Here is a 24,647-nt window from a genome sequence, read left to right on the forward strand (position 1 = left end):
GCCTTCCGAAAAACTAAATGTGTTGTGATTGGTTAGCTGTCCCAGTGCGTTGTGATTGGTTAGCTGTCCCAGTGCGTTGTGATTGGTTAGCTGTCCCAGTGCGTTGTGATTGGTTAGCTGTCCCAGTGCGTTGTGATTGGTTAGCTGTCCCAGTGCGTTGTGATTGGTTAGCTGTCCCAGTGCGTTGTGATTGGCCAACAGCTTAGACGGAGTTTCAGTATTGCTCCGCCCCTTATAAATTCAGACCCCGAGAATATTGAACAAGAGGATCGTGCAGAGCCTTTGTACGCACGGAAATTACATCATACATCACATTATTCAAGATGAAATGAAAATGACTTCCATAATTTTCTGAAGACAGTCGGTTTCCTTCAGAAATACAGAGATATAAAAACACCCGCACTATTTTGAATCGTTGAATCTGAATCTCCACTTTTCAAATATTTACTTAATTTTTTATTGAAAAGAAATGCCTTTCTGATCTGGTTGTCACGGTGCACACACGAGGGAGGACAAGGGAACAGGCAGACGAGGATGTAAACTCAAATAATAGTCCTTTACTGGAGACATCAAGGCAGGGCAAGACACAGACATCCAACACTGGGGAGTAACGAGTAGACCAGACAACACAAAACTCAACAAGCAGGAAGTTAAATACACGCGCTAATGAGACAAACACACCTGAACAGAATGAACTAATAATCACATGAAACAAGGACAGGAAACAAACCAAATAAGGAAACATGAGGCGGGAACACATGACAGACACGACAGAACCCTGACACTGGTATGTGATGGGAAAGGAGTTTCTCGGATCACTCGTATCAGCAGCAGCTCGTATCTGTTTCTCTCTCCGCCACTGATTCTACAGAAATACACGTGTCTTCTGCAGAGCTGTTTATCACAGGCAGGCATTGGTGGGCGGAGTTAATGGAAATAGCCTCTGACAACAAACTGGTCTATTTGTCCTTAGAGTAAATACACTCCATTTCTTTTTAGAGGTGTTTGCATCGGAATTAAATTCTGTTTGCTTAATTGAAATATTAATTCTAGTTATATATATAATTTATTTATATATTATATTACTGCAATATTAATATTATTATGTAATATCTTTGAAACAATGTATAAAGCGCTATAGAATAAAGGTGACGTCATTTGACTTGATCGGAAAAGTGGCGTAGAGATTAAAGTACAATTTATGTCCTACAAATGATATTGTTTTTAAATGCACAGCGATAGTTTGTAGATTACATGTATATGTGTAAACGTGCATATACAAGTGTAACATTTATGATTACTTTTCCCCGCCTTCAGTTCACTCACGCGTTTGAAGATGAAAGGTCACATGGAGCGCGTTGCATTCTGGGAAACAGTACCCCACGCAGCGTCTTCAGATGCATACTTCAAATTTCAGCAAATGTAGCACATAATCCGGGCATTCCATGCATACAGAAAATTCACATACTATTCACAGTATTCACAGCATACTGCAGTACAGTAGGAGTTGTATGCTAGTATGCCATTCGGAACACTGCTTCTGTACTGATTTCAGGATACTTGAGTTATATTTAGCAGATTCTGGCAAATATAGTAGGTCATCCGGGCATTTCATGCATACATGCTGCAGAAATAGTAAGAGTAGTATGATAGTATGGCATTTCGAACACAGCCACAGATTAAATGCAGCGATCCAAAACAGTGAATCTAATCGTCATTCAGACAAAACTTTGCTTCAAGAATCAAGAGCACATTCACAATCACTAGCACACCCTGACCACATGTGAGTTAATGTATTCCTCTTATCGGCAAGACATATTGACATCATTTTTCATATCTGGCCAATGCCGATGTTTACATTTAAAGCCCTTATCGGCCGATTCCGATATCAGGAATTCCCTGACAGTGCTCCATGTTTGACCTCTGACCTCTGCAGGGCTGGTGTCGAGCGAGAAGGCCAGTGCGAGTTACCTGCTGAGTCGTCCAGGTGGAGGTCAGGCGGCGGTGATTGCTGTGGGCGGAGCTCCAGAATCACTGGACGCTCGGCCCGGAGCCTTAACCCTCCAGCTGCTGCAGCGCAAGGGCTTCATTAAACTCGCTCTCAAACACGGGTGAGAGAGAGAGAGAGAGAGAGAGAGAGTGTGTGTGTGTTTGTGCGCAGTACTGTTTATAGGCATAGGATTACATCTGATTGCTTTTATGCCACTGATCAGGCTTTTATATGTAGTTTGGGGTAACACAGGGTTATATAGTTTTGACTGAAATAATAATGCAATAACTGACACAACAACAAAACAATTGAACAAAAAAGAGAAAGACAAAAAGTAGCCACTGATAATATCTAAACGTGTATCCAAATGCAATAAAAATTAATTTATGTGTGATCATTTCTTAGCAACTAGGGATTGTTACATACAGGCATCCAGTGGCTATAATGGTATTACAGATAATAAATAATTTTTTATCTTAACAGTGAATTTACAAATAATGCGTTTAGATTTGTGGAATTCATAATGTGAACTAATAATCAAATTAGTGTCGTTACTATGACAACCAATTTGAATGTGACAAGAAACTGATGTCCGAAAATAAATTATATATATATGTGTGTGTGTGTGTGTGTAGAGCGTGGCTGGTTCCCGTCTTCTCGTTTGGGGAGAACGAGCTCTTCGATCAGATGGAGAATCCCACAGGCTCCGCCCTCCGCCGAATGCAGGACCTCCTCCAGAGGATCATGGGCGTGGCTTTGCCTCTCTTTCACGCCAGAGGAGTTTTCCAGTACAGCTTCGGCCTGCTGCCCTACAGGAAGCCCATTCACACCGTGGGTACGTGGAAAAACATAGGAAAGACATTTCTAATGTTACAGTAGATTTCTATTTCAAATAAATGCTGTTCTTCTGAACTTTCTATTCATCTGTGAATCCTGAGAAATAAAATGTATCACAGTTTCCACAAAAATATTGTGCAGCACAACTGTGTTCAACATTGATAATAATAATAATGTTTCTTGAGCAGTAAATCAGTATATTATTATGATTTCTGAAGATCATGTGACACTGAAGACTGGAGTAATGATGCTGGAAATACAGCTGCAGATCACAGAAATACATTACACTTTAACACATATTCACATAGAAAACAGCTGATTTACATTAGAATAATATTTTAAAAATGTTACTGTATTTTTGATCAAATAAATGCAGCCTTGATGAGAAGAAGAGACTCTCAGAAATAAAAGTAAAAAATGTTTTATATATATGGTAGAAGTGATGTTCATTTCTTTAGAACCAAAAAAGTGTTGTTTAATGTTGTTTTCATTAATATTTTGAATCAGTTTTATGTTTCTTTTTTGTTTTAATTTTAGGTCAAGTTTTAGTAATTTAGTCATTTTAGTAATTGTTTTTTATATAAGCCTAGCCAGTTTTTATTCATTATTATTTTAGTTTTAATTATTGTAGTACATCGTAATTTTTTTTTTGTATTTTAAGTATCTAAAGAAGGTTTTTTATGTTTATTAATTTATGGTTTTCAGTCAAATAATCTGCAGTGTTGTACCTGTCTGTCTGTAGTGGGACGTGCCATTCCTGTCTCTCAGAACCCGTGTCCCAGTAAAGACGACATCGACGCTCTTCACGCTCTCTATATGGAGGTGAATCACACACTTCATAACCAGTCTGTAATGTGCATGGCTTTGATTAAACACTCGACTGTTGCTCTGTGTTTTAGGGTCTGACGCAGGTGTTTGAAGAGAATAAAGAAAACTACGGCCTCTCACAGGACAAACATCTCAACTTCATCTGAACTCAGATCTGTGTGTGTTTATAGTGATAAAGTATCAATAAAATAATAACACTATCTGTCACAGATTCAGGTCACGGCCCTCAGGAATGTGTGTGTGTGTGTGTGTGTGTGTGTGTGTGTGTGTGTTTGTGTGTGTGCGTGTGTGTGTGTGTGTTTGTGTGTGTGTGTGTGTACTTGTACTTCTATTCTGGTGGGGACTTTGACCTGAATACACACCGCCTCGTGGGGACTCGTTTCACCGTGGGGACCTAAAGTGAGGTCCCCACGGGCAAAGCCCCACAGGCTCCTCCCAAACAGTGTTTAGACACGCCTCACGCGTTTTTTTCAAAGTCCCCATAAGGGCCCTTTTCAAGACAAAAATCTGTGTGACTGTGTATCAATGCGCCCCTGGTGATCACACAGAACATTGCAGTCCCCACGAGTAACATTGTTCCGGAAAAGTGCGGCACTTTTTCCACACTCTCTAGCGCCACCTATTGGTCAATAATAAAACGAAAATTGTAGCGCCACCTATTGGTCAATAATAAAACAAAAATTGTAGTATATATGTATTCAATATATTATTATACTATTTAATAAAAATTTTATATTACTTTATAAAATAAACAGAAATAAGTATATTTACTGTTGATGCACCAATTCAAACAGAAAATTAATTTTGACTAAGCAAATTCTTTGTTGTATTACATCATAAGGCATCAAATGATTGAACATTATTATTACTATTCTAATATATGATTATTATTTAATTCTAATATTATTAAATCATGATCAGTAAATGATAATACAGTTTTCCCCCTCTGGGATACCCTTGTGGCTGAGCCTTTCAGCATATATTAAACAGAAGAGTTTACTTTCAACAGATCACTAACAAACAATATACAGTATGTTAAAAAATCATCAGGCACTGATAATATACAATCTTTGTACCTGAAATTGGCAGCTGCTGTTATTTAAACTCATCTGGATTATGTTTTTGATATTTCACTACATACAGTTGTAATTCAGCAGATTGTGGTCATCTGTTTTTGCAATTCCTTGCACAAATGGTGTGGTATTAGATAACTACAGACATTCTACAAAGCTCTGTGCTCTCTCAAAGCCTTAAAAGTGAACTGCTAACACACTATTTAATGTATAATGACTTTATTATTTTGTAAATGCTAACCACTAAGCTAACAGAGCTGCACATGATACCCTCAGCCCATATCTCAGAGTTGATCAGTGGTCTTCCAATACTCCGTGGGCTAGTAGCAGTGTTGGGAACGTTACTTTTAAAAGTAATGCATTACAATATTGCGTTACTCCCTAAAAAAGTAACTAATTACGTTACTTAGCTATTTTTTATGGAAAGTAATGCGTTACGTTAGTTTTGCGTTACTTTTTAAATATGAGCAGGGCTTGATTGTTTTTAATACAAGAAATGACATTAATACAAATGTAAAAGCCCTGTATCTTGTGAAGGAAAAGTAAATTCACGTCTGTAAAGTAAGACGCAGGATAAGAAGGTTTAACACTCTTCAGCAATAAAAAACAATGAAGCACAATTGTTAGTTTATCTAGAGTAATTGTTGCTTATTAGTCTGGCTGAACTGGATCATCAAAGGTCGGCAGCAAAGACATTGGTTAATAAAATGGGATTAGATACATTTGTGTTAACATATTTAATTATTGCAGTTTGCGTCATATTCTGAGATTGCATTTCACTGTTTTAATTCATTTTGATGAATACTAAATCTGTTTTTTGCGAGTGGGATGAGTTCATGCACATTCAGATTTAGATCTATAGTAACAGCATGCTCACAGCGACCTGTCAGTCAATACATGGGGAAAGAGTAACTCAGATCATTTTGAAAAAGTAACTCAGATATTTTCTTGTAAATTAGTAATGCGTTACTTTACTAGTTACTTGAAAAAAGTACTATTATTACGTAACTGGCGTTACTTGTAATGCGTTCCCCCCAACACTGGCTAGTAGTGATGCCATGAGATTACAGAGAGCAATACTGCTTTAGCGTGACCTAATGGAGAGTGCTGATTGTGGGAGAATGGGGCCAGATACAGTACATCTCTCTTTATGAAGTTAACAGTACAGAGTGAGAGACAAACAGATCTGGATAAAAGAAATGATAAATCTGCTGGTCCAGCATCAAGATGTTAGTGCTGCTAGTGAAGTATAGGGCCGATGATTGGTTGCTAACGCTCCTGTCATTGCTCATGCAGTGTGATCACGTATGCCCTCAGTTCACAGAGCCACAGGAGCAGATAAAGGTCATAGGTCATCCCAGGATGGAAGCTTTAGCACTAATATTCCTGTTAGTAGAGCGGTTCATCTGAATGAAGTGGACAGTGCTTCTCTCAGCAGACACCAGGGCCATGATGGGCTTCTGCTCTAATCTAGCAGCACACTGACTTCTCTGATTCCTAATGCTGAGTGACAAGATGATCAATATATCATAATCACTGCAGTCTAATGTGCGTATAGTACATATACACATGTAAATGTACACACAAGTCTACACAAGCTAAGCATTATTGTATGTAGTTTCAAATAATTTTGCTAGGCTCTAAATCAGGGGCTTAGTCAGGAAAACTGCACCATCATTTGTTGTATTATGGTTTTACCATGAATTAAATCATGTTATAGCATTTGTAAACTGAATTGACAATTATCTGATGTAGTTTGCAAAGAGAGTCTTTTTCCATTCTCCTCTACCATCCCAACTGTTATCTAGGTGAATGCATTTATATTTACATTTATTCATTTAGCAGACGCTTTCATCCGATTGGACTTACAAATGAGGAATACAAGATTCAAGATTATTATTTGTCACATACACGATTATATAGAGAGTATATAACCAGTAGTGAAATGAGTCCGGTCCGTTCCATGGACAGTGCAAATATTATAGAATACAACACAGAGGAAATATACATAAGAGGAAATAAGTAAAGAACTAAATATAAACATGTGCATGACAGTATACTGTAGACTTAAATATTAAGATAAGCAGGAATGTACAAGAGAGGAATGTGCAAACAGGTTGTACATGATTGTCATGGAGCAGCAATACCAAAAAAATTATAATAAGTAAAAATACCAAAACACAGGAAGTGCTGTGTGCTAATGACACTGTCAGCATGAGGTAGAGATATGAATATCTTACTGATGTTAGTGATTATAAGTGGAGTGGTGTGATGTTAAGAGGCTGAGTTTGAGTTTAGGAGTGGAGGAGCCTGATGGCCCGGGGAAGAAGCTCCTCCTCAGTCTCTCAGTGTTTGCCATCAGGCTACAGAAGCGCTTGCCAGATGCAGCAGAGTGCAAACACAGTTACTAGGGTGCTTCCAGCCCTTGATGCTTCTGCAGCGTCAGGGTTAGGGTGAAGCGATTCAACTTAAGAGAAGTGCTAGCAATACACGGTTTCAATCACTGTCTAGAACATTACAAGCAAGGAGAGAGATTTTGCTTTTATTTTAAAAATAGTTAGGAGGATGCTGTTAAAGAGTTTCAAAAGCACACATTTATCAGTTCTTCTAAACTCTTCACACAGCTCTCCTAACCATCTTTCAGCTTGACACAGCAGTTCATTTCACATCCAGACTGCACTAAAACACACTTTATCACTCATAACACAGCAACCTAAAAACAGGGGGCATTATACAATGTTTTCTTTTGGAAAATTTCTTTACAAAACAAGAATCTGAGACTCTCTCTACTGTTTATAATTCACTGCAGTGTATGTTACATGCTCCATGCTTACATTTCACTACAACATTATTCCTAAGTTTTCCTCCTTTGTATAGAAGATAATGAAAGTGAAAGACTAACACTTGTGAAGATGTTCAGCTACAGCAACTGCTTTGATAACATTACATTTTTTTACATTCAGAACATTTTCTATATGATATTACAGCAGAAATGTTGCAAATTTCTGGCTTATTCATTTTTGTACTGTGCTAGGTTTTGAATAGTTTTGAAAACATTATGTAAACGTCACATTGTCTTGTATATTACATAAAGTTTTGGTGGTGTTTGTGTTGAAGTGATAAAGGAATTCATATAATTTGACAGATGTGGTCAATGAATGCATTTTGTGCCAAATGATAAAAATGATAGCCCACATAGACTCGCTGTGTGAAGAGTTTTGAAAAAGTGACCTAAGTATTGAGAAATGTGTCCTTGCAATTGTAAAAAAATGTAATATAGACAATTTCTAAGGACATCAACAAGAACAACAGCTCTGACTCCCATTCTGTTTCACACGCTTAATTTCAGTCCCTTCTAAGAATCCAACAAAAGTTCACGTTTGGTTAAGATATTCATGAAAGTCATTTAATGTTAGCTGCAACTCAAGCTGCTTCTTGTGTTGTGTTAAAATAGCTAGAAACACGCAGGTTCATGGATCTATGACACCTCAGTCTAGAAATGGTCTTCACTTAGTCAGAAACCCTCTGAGAACAAGGCCTCAAGTAGAGGCTTCAGGATCACGTTTGGTCTCATGAAGACAAGCCTCACTTGTTTCAGGCCTATTTTATTTATTTTATCTCCTCTTAGAGGGTCAAATAATATCAGGTCTGATGATTACAAGGGCTAGTAATAGTTACTTTTTATTAATATCATAAAAAGGGAGCTCTAAATTGGATCCATTCCTTCATGTGTTGTTTTTAAATGTAAAATGTAATAGGCTATAAATTTATTTTTATATCAACGTTCTGTCATTTTTTATTTGAAAACAAAAACAAAAACGGTTGAGTCATTAAATCTCCAAGGTTGGAAAATGCATTTATTTTGTTAGAGCAAATATGCTGATTCACCGATTTGCAAAGAAAACAGAAATCCCAGAAAAACACAAAGGAAAGTCGTGTAAAGAAATGGTCGTATTGTAATGGAGCGGCGGGCGCGTTACACAGAAGCGGAGACGCGCGTCCCCACCGCGACCATCCCCTCCCCCACTCCTCCACACCTGCGCCCGCCTCAGAGATGCTCCACACACCGCGAGGAGGACGACACATGATGGACGACGGGAAAGTAAGTTTATGCATGATTCCAATATAATATTGTGCTGTTCATGAAACTTACGTATTGTTTAGACATATATCGTAACATAAAAAGTGACGTCAGTTTATTTCTGTGCGTTAGCGCTTTTCACAATCAACATAAACTTAATGCAGCTTTGCAGAAAGTATAGATTAATGTACCAAAATGACAGTAATGTTAACAATAATATATTAATTAGGGCTGTAGATTCTTATAAGTCTTAAGATCATGTTTTAAGGCCACAGTTAGAATCGCACGGTTAACGTGTGTTTTAGCCTTAATCCACTTATAAACTTCATTTACTTGTTGTCTTAATGCTATTTCTTAATGCTATGTTGTCTTAATGCTATTTCTGAAGGACATATTTTGACCTTGATGTGTAAACTAATGTCTGAAGCGATATGTGTAGTTGGTGTTGGAGTCTGATTAGAGGCCTGCACGTGCAGAGCCATGTGGGGGGTCTGAGGCTGGATTCATGACTGGCCCACTAAAAACATATGTTTATGTTTAAAATATGCAAGAGACAAGTTCAATAAATACAGAACAAGTTTTTCTACATCTGTAATGCAGTTTTCTAGACTGGAAAATACCATTTTCTGTCAAATTGTTCTGAAAATATCTAGCCTTAATTCACAATATGAAATACTTTAATATATTGACTAATTACACTATTGCAGCTTAAAGTAGAGTGTAATGTGATGTTAGATCGTGATGATTGAGTGACTGTCACACTTGTGCTTGCAGGAAGATGAAGCTGGTATCCAGTCACCTGTGGAGGACAGCTCTGGATGCACAGGTGAGATCATCAAGTTTATAGTGTGGCAAATATTACTCAAAATTATTCTTCAAGCTTAGAATTAAAAGTAGCTTTATGAGCCAGAGTAACCCAGGCTTATAAGAGCACAACCTTGAAATAAAATAAATACCCAACATAGCCCTCATACTCTCCTCTATCGAGTGCATGGATGAGCGTGACGTACGCTTTCAATCTCACATCTTTTGTTTATAGGTAAAGAATTTTGTAATTAATTACTGGTCAGTTTAAATGGAAGTCTCAAGGCTTTTAACAATACAGATTGTGTCAAAGCACTGAACAGTATCTAATAGGAGAATAGAGATTAAACACTCAATTTTCAGTTAAAGGCATTTCATTATTGAATGCAGAGACGTCATTGTCTAGCTCAGTTTAGTTTAATTAGGATCTGTGTAATCAAATCAACGATAATCGCTAGAAATGAAGTGTCCCCAAACAAAGGTGACTGTTCTTTCAGACGAGTCCAGTCGGAGTTATATTAAACAATGTTTTTGATCTTCAAGCATTATAATGAAGCATGCGACTGTTATTCCAGAGGATGTTCAATCCATCATAAATCATGGGTCACACGGCTCCGGGGGGTGAATGAAGCGATCTGTAGGGATCCCGTGCGTTGTTGTTAGGGGTGTGCGATATGACGATCTTTGATCATAGATGATAAAAATGTGTCCACGATCTGCTTTTGAAGAAATATGGTAGTATGGTGCTCCAGCACATATTCTATCAGCTCAGTTCTGGCGCCGCCGTCTCTATACTGTACAACACCACATACATTCACATCACTCAGCGGTAGAGTTACTCTCACAGGACACTGCACTTATTCACAATCACAAAACTACAGTATTTGCGTGTTTTAAAGCCTTTACTGGTTAAACGTTTCATTCACTCTCATCTGACGAGAGCGCACACCCTCCTGTACCCCCGAAGCGCTCGCACTAGGGCCTGTCTAACAGCGCCTGATTACTGAACTAACTTATCTTGTGCTAATACTGTCAAAACACACAAGGTCTACATACAGACTGAGTTGGTTATCTCTAAAATGAAAGTAAACAGCTGAGAGAGAAGCAGATGCGTGTCTGTATATTAGATGCGTGCAGCTCTTAAAGGGACAGGACACTAAACATGCTGTCAGCTGTCATTAAAGGGATAGTTCACCCTAAAATTACATTTCTGTCATTTACTCAGTCATGTTGTCCCAAACCTCTATTAATTTCTTTCTTGTGCTGAACACAAAAGATGATATTTTGAAGAATGAGGGTAACCAAACAGTTGCTGGTCTACATTGACTTTGATAGAAAGAACAATCCTGTGGAAGTCACTGAGGACCAGCAACTGTTTGGTTTTCCACCTTCTTCAAAATAGCATTTATGTTCAGCAGAAGAAACAAACTCACTCAGGGTTAAAACTAATTTTAATGTAAATGATGGTATAAATATAATACACTATGCCAGAATCGACAGACAGATGACATCATTTTTATTCTTTAATGTTAAAACAACAAAACACAACGAGAAAAAAATATAATAATACAGTTGCTTTAGTAGGAATCAGTCTATCTAGTGTTTTATTTTTATATTTGTTCATTCAATTTCTTGAATGCTCTGCTAAATACATCTATTGTACCTGAAAATGAAACACTGTTTTATTTGTATATTATGGGTATTTGTAATGTGTATCTTTGTTCTTATTTTTAATAACAAATATAAAATAATGACATATTTTTATCTTCGCCCACTTTGGCCTAAATATCCACCATTCTTTTTATATTTTGTTACCTTAAAAGGCTTTGTCTTTATAATAGGAAATTATTTAGGCTGCTCAGACAAAATAGTCAAAGCAACATGACAAAGAATCGTGATAAAATTGTGAAATCGTGATATTTCTAAAAGCCGTGATATGATATTATACCGTATATGATGATATTATACCGTATATGATATTTTTGCCATATCGCCCACCCCTAGTTGTTGTAATAACAATATCCATATTTAAGAAGTTTGAAGCACTTCCTGTCAGTTCCTGTGACGGTCATACACGCGTTCACAAGAGCGTGTCGCTCCAGCGGACTCCGGTCTCCGGTCTGACTGTTAGAGGCATACGGCTATGGTTAGAGGAAGTGAGAGAAAAGTGTTCATAAGTCCTTAAATATGGATATTGTTATTACAACAACGCACGGGATCCCTACAGATCGCTTCATTCACCCCCCAGAGCCGTGTGACCCATGATTTATGATGGATGAAACATCCTCTGGAATAACAGTCGTATGCTTCATTCTAATGCTTGGAGATCAAAAACATTGTTTAATATAACTCCGACTGCATTCGGCTGAAAGAACAGTCACCTACACCTTCGAAGGTGAGTAAAAGACAGGCTGATTTTCATTTTTGGGTGAACTATGCCTTTAATTTGGAATAGAAACCTGCAGTTTTTTGTTATAATGATTATAAATTTTCTTTACGGGTTTATTTAAAAAGAGAAGAGATCACCTGTAGAAAGTAAACCAAGTAGTTAATTATATCTGCTGCTTTTAGTTAAAAAAAAATTTATTTCAAAAACCAATTCAATATGTGTACTTTTTTTGTTAAATATTTGAAATGCTTTCAAATGACATACTATTTGGTGTGGTAGCATTAATCAGTTTAAAAGGACTAGACATATGATTATGTTATTGTGAAAAATACCTTTCTGAAATAATACATTTTTATTTTTACATGCATTCATTGTTGGTGAAAATGAACTTCTAGTGTCTTCTCTAATATTTTACAAACGTTTGAACAGCCTGGCATTGTTCTTTGTGAACCTAAACAAGCTTTTGTCTTCTGTGAATTACAGCGGATGATGTGGCAGACGGTCCTGAAAAGAAGATCACTCGTGATTCACAGGTCTGGATTATTCAACACCTAAACTCTCCCAAGCCATTAGGGCTGTGCGATTAATCGAAATAGAATCGTAATCGCGATTTGAGACGTTGCAATTTGCTAATTGCAAAGCCTGCGATGTGGACGTGCTATTCCTCCGTTCCAGAGCATATGCATGACCGCCAGCCTTGAGTGACAGTCTTACTGACCAACAGAGTGACCTCCGTTCTCCCCGATCAGCACTGCTCTAGCCAACTGATTAAACACCCACCATCTAAAAAGGGTCAGATCGAAAGTTAGGCAAATTAAAACTAAAGAGAAACGTATGTAACTACAGCCTCGAAATGACAGAAAACTAACAAAAAAGGTCATTTGCAAGAGCTGCGTCACAATGCATATCAAGAGCTCCCTTATCGGTTCTGCTTTCAGTCCTGGAGAATAAAAGATACACATTTTTAGATGTTTTATTAGTAGGCTACATCAACATTATCTTACACATTTTATCTCCCCAACAGATTAATTTGAAGTAAGTTTATACTGCATGTTGGCTAATTCAGAAGAGCGCGCACACAGCCGTGTCTCTGAATGCTTCTCATACTCGCTCCGCTCTGCCCCACGCTGAAGGTAGCATAAATAGCAAAAGAAAAGCTTCCAAAAAAACTTTAAAACGTAGTTTTTTTGTCTTGTAGTTTCAGAAGCATCACTTGAGTCGCCTCCAGAAGCTTAGAGCGCATCACAATGCTTGTGAAGAACGATACATGAAGGCGTACACAAAAACTGTAAATGACTTTATATTTATATCAGAGCATGAAAACAAAGGTTAGTTGTATTAAGTCTTTTGTATGGCTTCATTTGCTAGGTCAGTCTTATGTTTGTTAAAAAGTTAATTTTGAGTTATCATAACATCAAACTTATCGTTTTCAGTTAGCAGGTCTCTCTAGTCAGCGGTTGGTCCACAAACTGTTAACGTGTTAGCTTGCATTAGAGGGTCTGTGTTAGATTCAGACATAGTAGGTACCCTAGACGGTGAGCCACGGGACGCCCAAAATAAAGCTTTAATAAAGCCTGGTGATTTTTACTCTTTTACTTGTTCTGATTAAAGAAATGTTGGGGAGTTCTGGTAACCGTCTGTTTTCAAGAATGTTGATGCGATCTGAGTTGTACAAGGTGAAAGGAGATCATTTTTGGCTAACATTGTACTAACTGAAGCACAGCTAAAACAGCTTTCCAAGCTAAAATGAATTGCCATTAAAAATGTGCATTTGAGTGTATTTTTCTGATCATTTTTCAGGAAAGACATCAGTGCTCCGACGGTAGTGATTGTACCGTGACCCTTGACCCCACTCCAGACAAGGACACGGACACTGTACCTGAGCTCCTAAGAACTGACAGCGTAATCGTAAGTTTATTATCTTAACATACTTATATGAAAAGTGTCCCTTTTTCCTGCACATATGAAACAATAATAATCTATAATAACGGTGTAATAATCAAGGAACTGTGCTGCTGTACCACGAGTGCAGCAGGCGTAATGATAATAGGATAACTTCCGTCAACATATCCAATGTGACCAACTGCTTGCACAGGGAGCGTGTCTTGCAAGCTGGGGACTATTTCCACAGGCTCTGTGTAATATCACTGCTCCTGCTGCACACATGGTACGGCAGCACAGTCCCTTGATTATTACGCTGGAATGAGATTATAGTTCCTAGCCATATCGGCACAGAAAATATAACTTTTCATTTTCCGTCAGTCTTGGTACACGATGTAACTACAGAAGAGTCAAGTCTTAAATAGGAAAAATATCAAAACTCATTGGTCATTTTTGAGTGCGATGCTAATGGTCTAATCCGATTCAATGATCTATGCTAAGCTATGCTAAATGTGCTACCGCCAGACCCGGAGATCGGCTGAATGTTTACTAACTGTTTAACTCTTGGGGAATTGGAGAATGAGCCTATTTTCAAAAATAGTGGCTTGTTCCTTTAATATGTTGTCGGCCATGGCATTTCTGATCAAGACCTCTAACTCGTAGCTTTTATTCACAGCTTAACAGAAAAATGCTTGGAGAATATCTGTCCAGTTCAGAACTGAGTGAGGAAGAATATATACCAGAGACAGAGGAAGAATCTGAAAGTAACACTTCAGCAGAGGAAGAGAGTGGTTCAGCAAAAAAGAAAGCAAGAAACAAGAAAAGTCAAGGAAAGATAATGTCAAAAAAATCAAGATCTCGACCACTGAAAAGGAGGCGTCTGACACGTTCTTGTTCTTTGGCTAAGAGTGGAAGCAAAGAATCCTCTTCATCGGACAAAAACAATACTGGAGAATCCTCCTTATCTGATGAACCTGAAAGCAGGTCCTCTTCACCTCATAATTCTGAAGTTACAGAAAAAGGATTTGTAATCCCCCGACAGCAATCTGTTGCACCAGTAAAACCAAGTGACTACTTGCACTGCGTAAACTGTGCGGCGTACCTGAAAAGGAAATCAATGTGGAGACACATGCAGAGATGCCACCTAAGCCAGAAAGTCAAAGGAATGAAGCCAGGAAAAACTCGAGTTCAGTCGCTTTGCACGTATGCTGAAGCAGTTCCAGATGGTGTGAATGCACGATTTTGGAAAATGGTGCATGAAATGCATGAGGATGAGATAACAAATATGGTCTGCAAAGAGCAAATCATATTAAAATTAGGACAGCATCTGTTTAATAAGCATGGCCATGATGTCACAAAACATGAATATATCAGACAAAAGATGCGTGAGACAGGCCGCCTGGTCCTCCAAGGAGGAAAGAACAGCAAGTTGAAGGAGGTGTCAGATTTCTTCATCCCGGCTAATTTCCCTCATGTCATTGAAGCGGTTCACAGTGTGGCAGCCCTGAAGTTAGGGCACAACCTCAAGAAGATGGCTGACGTTATTGAATGTGAGGCAATGATGTCCGGTGATAAGAATGCCCTTAGCAATGTGCAGGCCTTCAAACAAATCTGCGACACTAAATGGAGTGAGTCGTCCCAGGCCCTCCGAAATTTGAGTGAAGCAAAATGGAACTCTCCACAACTTCTTCCCTTTGCTGAAGATGTGAAAAAAATGCACCAGTATCTTGACAGCCAGAGTAAGGAGTATCAGACAAAACTCGAAGAACAACCAAGCATCAAGAACTGGTCAGAACTGGCAAAGGTGACACTCTGTCAGGCAATAATGTTCAATCGTAGACGGGAAGGAGAGGTGTCCAAGATGCCCCTCAATGCTTTTATACTGAGAGACACCTCATCGACTCATCCAGATGTAGAGCTTGCTTTATCAGACCTTGAGAAGTCACTTTGCAAGCACTTCCAGAGAATTGAAATAAGAGGCAAACGTGGACGAAAGGTCCCCATTCTTCTCACACCAGATATGGTGACATCGATGGAGTTGCTTGTGAAGACTCGCCGCAACTGTGATGTGCTCGATGAGAATGTGTTCATGTTTGGAAGACCACAAGCACTCAGTCACTTCAGAGGATCAGATGTTATTCGTCAGATCGCTCAAAGCTGTGGAGCAAAACACCCAACTGCATTATCCTCCACCAAACTGAGGAAGCACATGGCCACCATGTCCAAGGTCCTCAACTTAAAGGACAATGAAATGGACGACCTCGCTGACTTCCTAGGACACGACATCAGGGTCCATCGCCAGTATTATCGCCTGCCCGAAGGAACATTACAGCTGGCGAAGATCAGCGAAATACTTATGGCCATGGAACGAGGACAGTTGTCTGACTTTAAAGGAAAGAACCTAGATGAGATCCAGATTGATCCACAAGGTAAACAGGCATGAATAAATAAGTAAACTCATTTACACTAGTGGTGGGAGAAAAAATGAGGATGCGTTGCATTCTGATGCATGGTGATTTTGAATTGAATTGAAGCGTTGACATGATAATCTTAATCGAAACAAATAGTGAAACCAGGGCCAATTCGCACCCCTAATTTTAAAGGGTTACTCCACCCCAAAATGAAAATTTTGGCATTAATCACTTACCCCATGCCGTTCCAGAGCTGTAAAAGCTACAATGGAACGATACGCTGTTTGCGTTCAAATCAAAGCGTAAATGCGTGTAGAAGACGTATCGTTGCATTGCAGCTGACACAGAGCAGCGCACGCTATGTGCGTCCAGCGGGTGCTCTCCAAAGTGGCGCTAAGGTGACGTTACGCTGCCGAAATGTTGAATAACAACGTTATTTTTGTTTTCTTTCTGTACAAAAAGTATTCTCGTTGCTTCATAACATTATGATTGAACCACTGATGGCAGATCGAGTACTCTGATGAGGTCTTTCATACTTTTCTGGACCTTGACCGTGTCATTTATCAGGCAGTCAATGGGACAGTTACAAGTAGGGATGCTCCGATCGATCGGCCGGAGATCGGTATCGGCCGATATTCACATTTTATGACTCGATCGGTACTCATACATTTGGCCGATCTCATGTACCGATCACAATTTGATGACGTCAATACATTGGATAATCAAAACGTTCTCATCTTGAGAATAACAGTTTCAAAGTTTAAATTCCAACCTAGCCATCTAACAACAATTATTTATATATATATATATATATATATATATAGCTAAATGTAGATCAGAAACGTCTTGTTACATCTGGTTTGAGTCATAAGTTATAGATAGATAAATAGAAAAATAATTGTATTTGCAGCATTGTTTTTTTCTGCTGTATTTTAGTGAAAGTAATCTATAATATTGCCTCTCACCGTGTTTCTGTTGTTGTTAAAATAACCACGGCAGCTCTTGAACTTGGCACCGGCGCGCATCCGGAGAGAGAAAGCGCACCGAGCTGAAAGGGCTTGAATAAAGCGTGTTTAGCTTTAGATAAAAATAAGAGGATATAGCACTGAAAGATATTTACCATAAACGACCTGGAGCACTTGTAATGTGATCCGCTCCGCTGTTTTGATGCGCCGCTCACTTAAAATGGTGCTGCTGTTACGGCTCGCAGTCCGGATGGATGCACTTATAGAAGTATTTAAGGATAAGTATTTAAGACTCGAGTTGCTTTTAAAATATTCACAAGTCCTTTTCCTCGAGTCGAATAAAGTCTGGAGTCATTTCAGGTCAAGTCAAGTCTGAAGGCTATAAAACTGCGACTGGAGTCCGAGCCCATCTCTGCCTTGGGTTGCATCAGACATTTTGTTTGCATTTATTTTTGTCTTATATTAAGCATCCCTGATATACATAATGTTATGCATAAACACCATTTTAAAGGAATATTAAAATGTTCACTGTATAAGGAATAATTTTTATGATTTATATAATTTTATTACATATGTTATATAAAGCTTGAAGCATTAGAATCGGTATCGGCCGATCCCCATGACAAGAAATCGGTACTCGTATCGGCTGCAAAAATCCTGATCGGAGCATCCCTAGTTACAAGCCTCCCGGATTTATTCTAAAATATCTTAAATTGTGTTCCGAGGACGAACAAAGCTTTTACAGATCTGGAACGACATGGGGGTAAGTGATTAATGCCAGAATTTTCATTTTTGGGTGGAGTAAGATGGCAGTACTGTCACAGAGATTCCAACTATAAACAAAAACCATAGAAACTCCAATTCTGGTTAAAATGTAAAGTTGTAAAGATGTATTTGCACAGTAGGAGAATTAATTAGGAAAAAAATGTAGATCAAGAATTGTTTTGGAATCAGATCATGACTCCCAGAATCGGCTCGGATCGTGAAGTGCCTAAATATTCCCAGCCCTAATTTACACATTTTCCTCCATAGTTTTATTTTGGCAGATGCCAATGTAAAAATAAAGCTGATTGAAAAATCTCAAATACCATGTTACGATCAGCAGGAACACCACTGTCGATTATAGACATTTGTTGAATGTAGCAGTTTAAAAAATGTTTAGTTTGCTACCTGATTATTTTATCTATGTGATTGCTGTATTTTCTAGAGCGAGTCCTGATGGACAGTGATGGATCAGAGTCTGAGGACGAGAAAGAAGCGACCGAAAATGATGCTTCACCTTCACCTTCACCTCCAGATTCAGCAGGTATGTAGTGTGTGTCGTGCCGCCTTTGCTCAGTAGGCAATAATGACCAGTGACGACTTGAATTAAAAACAAAAGAGCTGTTTATTGTGGTTTTGTGCAGTGTTATAGACCTTTTTCCTGAGTAACCAGTGAGCGGCTCCATGATGGATTCTAACTTCCGTTTGGATGCTCTCGTTTTCCGGTCTCCATAGAAATCCGTTAAAACACGATAAAAAGATTGACTGAATTGAAACTTTTTCAATATAACTAAATATAAAAATGTGTGGAGGGTTAAGCTGTGCTGTTGTTGGCTGCCACAGTAACGTAATAAACTAAGGAATTCCTTTAAAGCACTTGTTTTGCGTTCCAGAAAACCTGTCATGTCCAGAGCTGTATGCAGCGCTTAAGTTAAAATACTGGGTGTTAAATAATAAAATGTTAAAATAATGTTTGCTCTTATCATTCTGTGGACAAAATCCTGTGACCCTCACCCCGATCAGGAGCTGTACATTCACAACCTTATTATGCATCTAACAAATACGTGGAACATTATTTGTCATCTACTGCAGTCAGCTATATCAGCTATTTAATGTAAATGAGAAAAATCCTATACTGATACACAACACTGCCAAGGTCTCTGGAGGAGGTTTGGATAGGTGATAGTTATGTGCTCTGTGGCTGAGTGAGCAGTCCGGTGGTGGGGATTTCATCCACTGCTTGTGCTGGTAATAATGCAGTGGAGAAGGAGCAGGAATCCGTTTCGACAGCCTTGAACATGAAGTGCTGGAGGATGCTGATCTCCTGGAGCACCAAAGGGTCCTAAAATCTGGAACATGCAGGTGTGGCCGTGGAGTAGGTGCAGAAGGTCCTTAGCCTGGAACACACAAGCAAAGGTACCTTGGGGTGAAGGTTTGCTCGCCGGAGCTTAACCTTGTTGCAGATGTCTGTGTGTCTTCTGCCCGTCTGGGCTAGAGACCCAGAATTTGGTCGATCCGTTTTGGCTCTCTAGGATGGAGACTCAGGACGTGCTGCATCTGTTGTCTCGCTGGACGAAGACTCTGAAGTCTAAACGTAGAGTATCTCTTTCCTCGCAGGCTGGAGGCTCAGAATGTGGTCGTATCTGTTGCTGCCTCAAAGCTGGAGACTCAGGACTTGGTATCTGTTAGTGTCTCTTCCCTTATGGGACTCAGACTCAGAACATGGATGTTTCTGTTTCTATCTCCTACCCCGCAGGCTGGAGACTCAGATAGCTTGTTTCTGTTCTGCCTTCCCTGTAACAGGCCGGAGACTCAGAACATGGAGTGTCTTTTGGGAAGGTACCTTTATCTCTTTCTGATGAGAAGGAGATTGCAATCTGGCACTTCTCCATTTCCAGGCTGTGATTGGCTGTTTCCATCAGAGGCTTTCTTTCCTCCTGTGAACCGTATTTGCGTTGTCCAAACTCACATTCAGAAAAGTGTCACTAAAGCTTTTTCCAATGCATTATTCACTTACCAAACCACAACCAGAATACCTTTGGCAATGTTACGAACACATTAAGTCCAAACATGATGGAAGAACTTCTTCTTGCCCTCTAAGAGGTGTCTGGCCGTTGTCCTGGCATCTTTATCTGATGGCGTTGGACAGTTTGCTTATGTTAGTCCACCAAGATCCAATGAAAATGTAGTAAACCTTTGTCCACTGTTGTGGTCAGAGAGCCCTGTTCACTACAGATGTGTTTTCAATGCAGCTAACCTCGCGTCGCTTCATGTCATCTTCCCACTCATTAAACTATGACAGGTGCTTTACTGCAAAAACACTGTAAAGTGATGAAAAACGGCGCCACGTGATTTTAAAATCATTTGAATAGGTTTCACATTATATTATATCAGCTCGGAAAATATGTAAATGTGAGTAGAAAACAGAGACCGGAAATATAAAGCATCGTTCTAAACGTTCAGAAACATGTCTATACAAGAAGTGCAGTGCGCACGCATCGTTCATTATTCATCCGTCCAGCATGCTCTCAGTCTAGAAACGCATTATGGGCAACATATTCTGAACGTGTACAGGACAGTAAATGAGTATTTAAACTGTTACTGCTGGCATTATTGGAGAACAATTAAACTTTCTCACTATTACTAATCTAATTTAATTCACAACAGTCTGAAAGGGAACGATGGGAAAGCTAGAAAAGGCTAAATATTACTGGAAGAAAAACATTGAGTGTGCTTGCTGATATTTAGGAGTTGTTATTGAATAATCTTTTATGTGTCCAGATAAATCAAAGAAGTCCTCTGCTGGAGTTGGACAACACAAAAATAAAGAACCACCCAAAGGTAATGCGATTTAAAAACATTAAGAAAACTTCTGATTAGAGCTGGGCAATTTAGAAAATAATTAAAATCTGAATTTTTTTTTTAGACCATTTGACCGATTCTAGATTTTTTTTACGATTTTTAACTAGTCAACTTAAAAAATGTAACTACAACATGATTCAAATGATCGTTTTCTTTATTAATCCTCTATTTAAAGCAAATTCTAATCCAGGTGCACCACATGAAGTTGTCAACATGATGTAAATATTAAAGTATCTTTTACAGAAAAGATGCATGAACTACAACTACATCTTGTTCAAACTTGTCTTATTATGTTCAGATATAATAGGAGGAAAATGCTTTAAAATAAATCTCAAAAGTCAATATGAGTCATACAGTAGTTACAGGTTTCCATTGTTGTTTTTTTCTGTGTAACCATGGACGTGTTTAACTGTTGCGCTCGCATCAGCTGCTCATTCTAAACAGCGCTCAACTTAAAAGACATTCACTCCCATATTCTTGCATGTTTCTCCTATTCCTCTGCACGCGTCGCATCTTTATCAACACAAGTGCATTCTATGTGAATGGCGCCTTGCGATATGAGCGCGTCACACGTTTGGTAATATTTTTATTCAAAAATTGTGAATCCTTGATTTCTAAAAAATAAAATAAATTTGAATTAATCGATTAAATCCAGCCCTACATCTGATATTGTTGTACTTGTAAAAAGAGTTCAATTCCGTACAGTGCTTTTATTATTTTTATATCCTATACATGCTATATTATATTTTTATATCCTGAGAAGAGAAGTGAAAAGATGTTTTTGTTGTTGTTTCACCTGTTAATCTTTGTTAAATACATGTGTGACACAGTTACTGGTAACCATTTAGTCAGTATTCTATGCCATTACTGAATATTGCATATATTGAAAGTCTTTTCAGTTTTGCTCATTTGTTTATAACAGGCAAGACTGATAAACAACTGCAGCCGAAAGGCAAGGACTTGGAGGAACCACACACAACGAAGAGTAAGCTATTTTCAAATGTCTTATGAAATAGGTCACACTTTCCATTTTTCTGTGAAAGTTCAGTCAAAATCAAGTCATTTCAATAGGAATCTGCACAAAAAAAACCATTTTGATGACAACAGAATTCCCTTGATTTTCATGTGGAGCTGAAATTTGGAGAGGTTTGACACGACCGTATAGAAAGTGTGTATTTTTCAGTGATCTGCATTGATGGAGATTTGTTACAGCAGCATGGCAGATAGATCCAAAATGGACAAAGTCTTCATTTCAGTGGTTTCTTCTTAGACAGTTTTGTCCAATAAAACACTGCATTTTTGCGGCTTAATATTCATAGACAATAGTCCATATTGACCTACGTTTGATGTATCCATCCAAAATATGACTGGATTCTGTGATTTTTGTCTGTTTTCTGCATCGTGGAAATCATAATTTGTCAAGAAGGAAACACTGTATGATTGCAATGTGAATGGGTCTAATTAAAGTATCAACAAAACTCTTGTAGACTTCAGTGCAACTAGAGATGTCAGAATTGGATAAAAACATTTACAAAAGCTCTTATTAGATTTTTAGATGTGTTGCTGTTGGTCACCCTGGGCCAATATGATTCAAGCATATGTGCAGCTTTTAATTAGCAAAAGCCTATTTCAGACCAGTATCTACTGAAGGCTTGAACATGAAAAGAAAGGGAAGGCTTGTCCAGTACAAAGATCACGTCACCAATTTCCCATGCAGTAATTTATGATTAAGACCAATAAAACTGAATAAATGAAATCTTTAGTCATTTTTGTCCTTATCTTAGACATTGACTGAATTACCAGCAGTTTTGTTTCCCATTGTTACTTGGTGACATGCATGTAAACGTGCCAGAATTGACAGATTTTCAACCATGATTTTAGCAAAAAATGTGTTGATGTTTTGAGTCACTTTTAACTAATCACAATTGCTAATTACTCTTGTTTTATTCAGGACTGTCACAGAACCCCCGGAGAAAGTGGTCTCCAGAGGAGATTGAGGCTGTGGAGAAGACTCTGATGGACAGCATCAGGTCTGGACAGGTTCCTGGTAAAGCTCAGTGTATGGAGTGTATTGAACGCTCTCCAGCAGCACTTCAAGGGAGAAGTTGGGAGGGCGTCAAATTTTATGTTAAGAATCGTATTGATTCTTTAAAGCGAAAAATGTAACAGAAAAGGGGAAAGGGCCTTTATCTGGATGTTTTTTCCTGTTGAAGGCAACAAGTTTGTGTTTGTTACTTAGAAAACAAATTTCAGTACGTTAAGAGTACTTTCAAGTGAAGTGTTTTAGAGAGTTTTTAGTTTCACAAATACAGTTAATGTAAACAATCACCGAGCTGAAATGACACAATTTTATTCTTACGCAGCCTGTTGCATATTGTGCAAGTAGTGTTAAATACTGAATAAAAAAGTGATGCATTTGATCCATTCATCTTCTCCAGAGTTTTGTGTGCTGTTACAAGCCTAATATTGATAGAAATATATAGCATTATGAATGCCAGGCATGTGGTGTTTTAATTCAGAGTGGATTCCAGTATACACAGATCATTATTATTTAGCAAAGACCATGATACCCATGGTGTCAATGCTCCATGAACATCTCCTGCTTGTCTTAGTTATCATTTGGACCTTTTCAGATTTTCAAAACTGAAGAAAATTAGATGTTAAACAGGAGGTGAGGTAAGGCTTTTTTCCACTGTTTACATCCCCAGAAATGGTCTATTCAAATACAGTTGATGGTTAATTAGTGAAAGGCAAGATAAAATATATAAATACTGACACATTTATCCCTTTTAAACAACTCTTTAATGATTGTCTAAACTTAAACTTAGTTGTTAATCTTATAATGGTTTATTATTCTTATAAAATAGATAATCTATAGATAATTCATAATAGTGACACCCAATGGTGGTTTGTGGTAAGACACAATAGTGACGTCCCCGCCAGAATAGAAAAACCTGACAAAAATGAAGCTTTTTAAACTTAAGTTTTTTTGATAATAAATATGTTTTTTGGGGATCAAAAATTATTCCTGACACCTCTGACTTAAAATTATTGCTTTATTGTATTTAGAAATTACGGTCCCCATGTGTAACCTTCTTGTCATGAGTCCCCACAAAGTAACAAAAACAAGTATGTGTGTGTGTGTGTGTGTGTGTGTGTGTTGCATATAATATTCTAGAATGATTTATATTAACTATCATACATGTTACATACCAGTAGTTAAACATTGAGGTAATGTGCCTTTATTCATTAATATTATACATATAAGGTTATAAGAGAATTGTTATTAAAATGTTTTTATGCATCCTTCAATAAGAACATCTAGTTCCAACATAACAATGTGGTTATGCAAATAAAATAGCGATGCATTATGGGAGCTGCTCGGTCACATCCATAACTCTTCCTTATTTTGCTATTGACAGGTCAGAAGATGTGCGTTTATAATGTTTATTGTCGATCTATATCAGGTGGTTAAGTGGGTTACTTTGGTCTTTTTTCAGGAATTGTGAATTGATTCAGAAAATTAAAACAAATAAATAAGTGCTTTTTTCACAATAGTATGTGTTTATGTTGAAATACGCAAATAACTACACTGCCTAGTAACATTTTTAAATGTTATTTTTATTCTATATGTGACCCTGGAGCACAAAAGCAGTCATCAGTAACGCAGGTATATTTGTAGCAATAGCCAACAATACATTGTATGGATCAAAATTATACATTTCTCTTTTATGACAAAAATCATAGATCATGTTCCATGAAGA

The 24,647-nt window shown here is 38.0% G+C and overlaps 2 protein-coding genes across 3 annotated transcripts in view; both read left to right on the forward strand.

Moving 5' to 3' along the window:
- Positions 1-24,436, forward strand: part of LOC306861008 (2-acylglycerol O-acyltransferase 2-A-like) — a 36,676-nt gene extending 12,240 nt beyond the window's left edge. Inside the window, exons 4-8 of one of the 2 annotated variants that reach the window (XM_079403058.1) lie at positions 1,937-2,111; positions 2,626-2,825; positions 3,570-3,649; positions 3,727-3,915; positions 24,014-24,436. In XM_079403058.1, the coding sequence (XP_079259184.1) occupies positions 1,937-2,111; positions 2,626-2,825; positions 3,570-3,649; positions 3,727-3,801 (530 nt within the window). In that variant the 3' untranslated portion in view covers positions 3,802-3,915; positions 24,014-24,436. Of the gene's footprint in view, positions 1-1,936; positions 2,112-2,625; positions 2,826-3,569; positions 3,650-3,726; positions 3,918-24,013 lie in introns of both variants that reach the window. The other variant, XM_079403059.1, reaches the window with a different exon arrangement.
- Positions 8,813-23,308, forward strand: LOC306860963 (uncharacterized protein; the record flags this gene model as incomplete). The annotated part of the gene is made up of 9 exons (XM_079402986.1): positions 8,813-8,830; positions 9,584-9,635; positions 12,486-12,535; positions 13,803-13,910; positions 14,560-16,312; positions 18,467-18,565; positions 20,803-20,862; positions 21,806-21,868; positions 22,835-23,308. 9 exons carry the CDS (start codon positions 8,813-8,815, stop codon positions 23,047-23,049), a joined length of 2,418 nt encoding a protein of 805 aa, XP_079259112.1. The 3' UTR covers positions 23,050-23,308.
- Positions 24,437-24,647: the final 211 nt, after the last annotated feature.

This window comes from Barbus barbus (genome assembly GCF_936440315.1).
Source record: "Barbus barbus genome assembly, chromosome: 41".
NCBI lineage: Eukaryota > Metazoa > Chordata > Actinopteri > Cypriniformes > Cyprinidae > Barbus > Barbus barbus.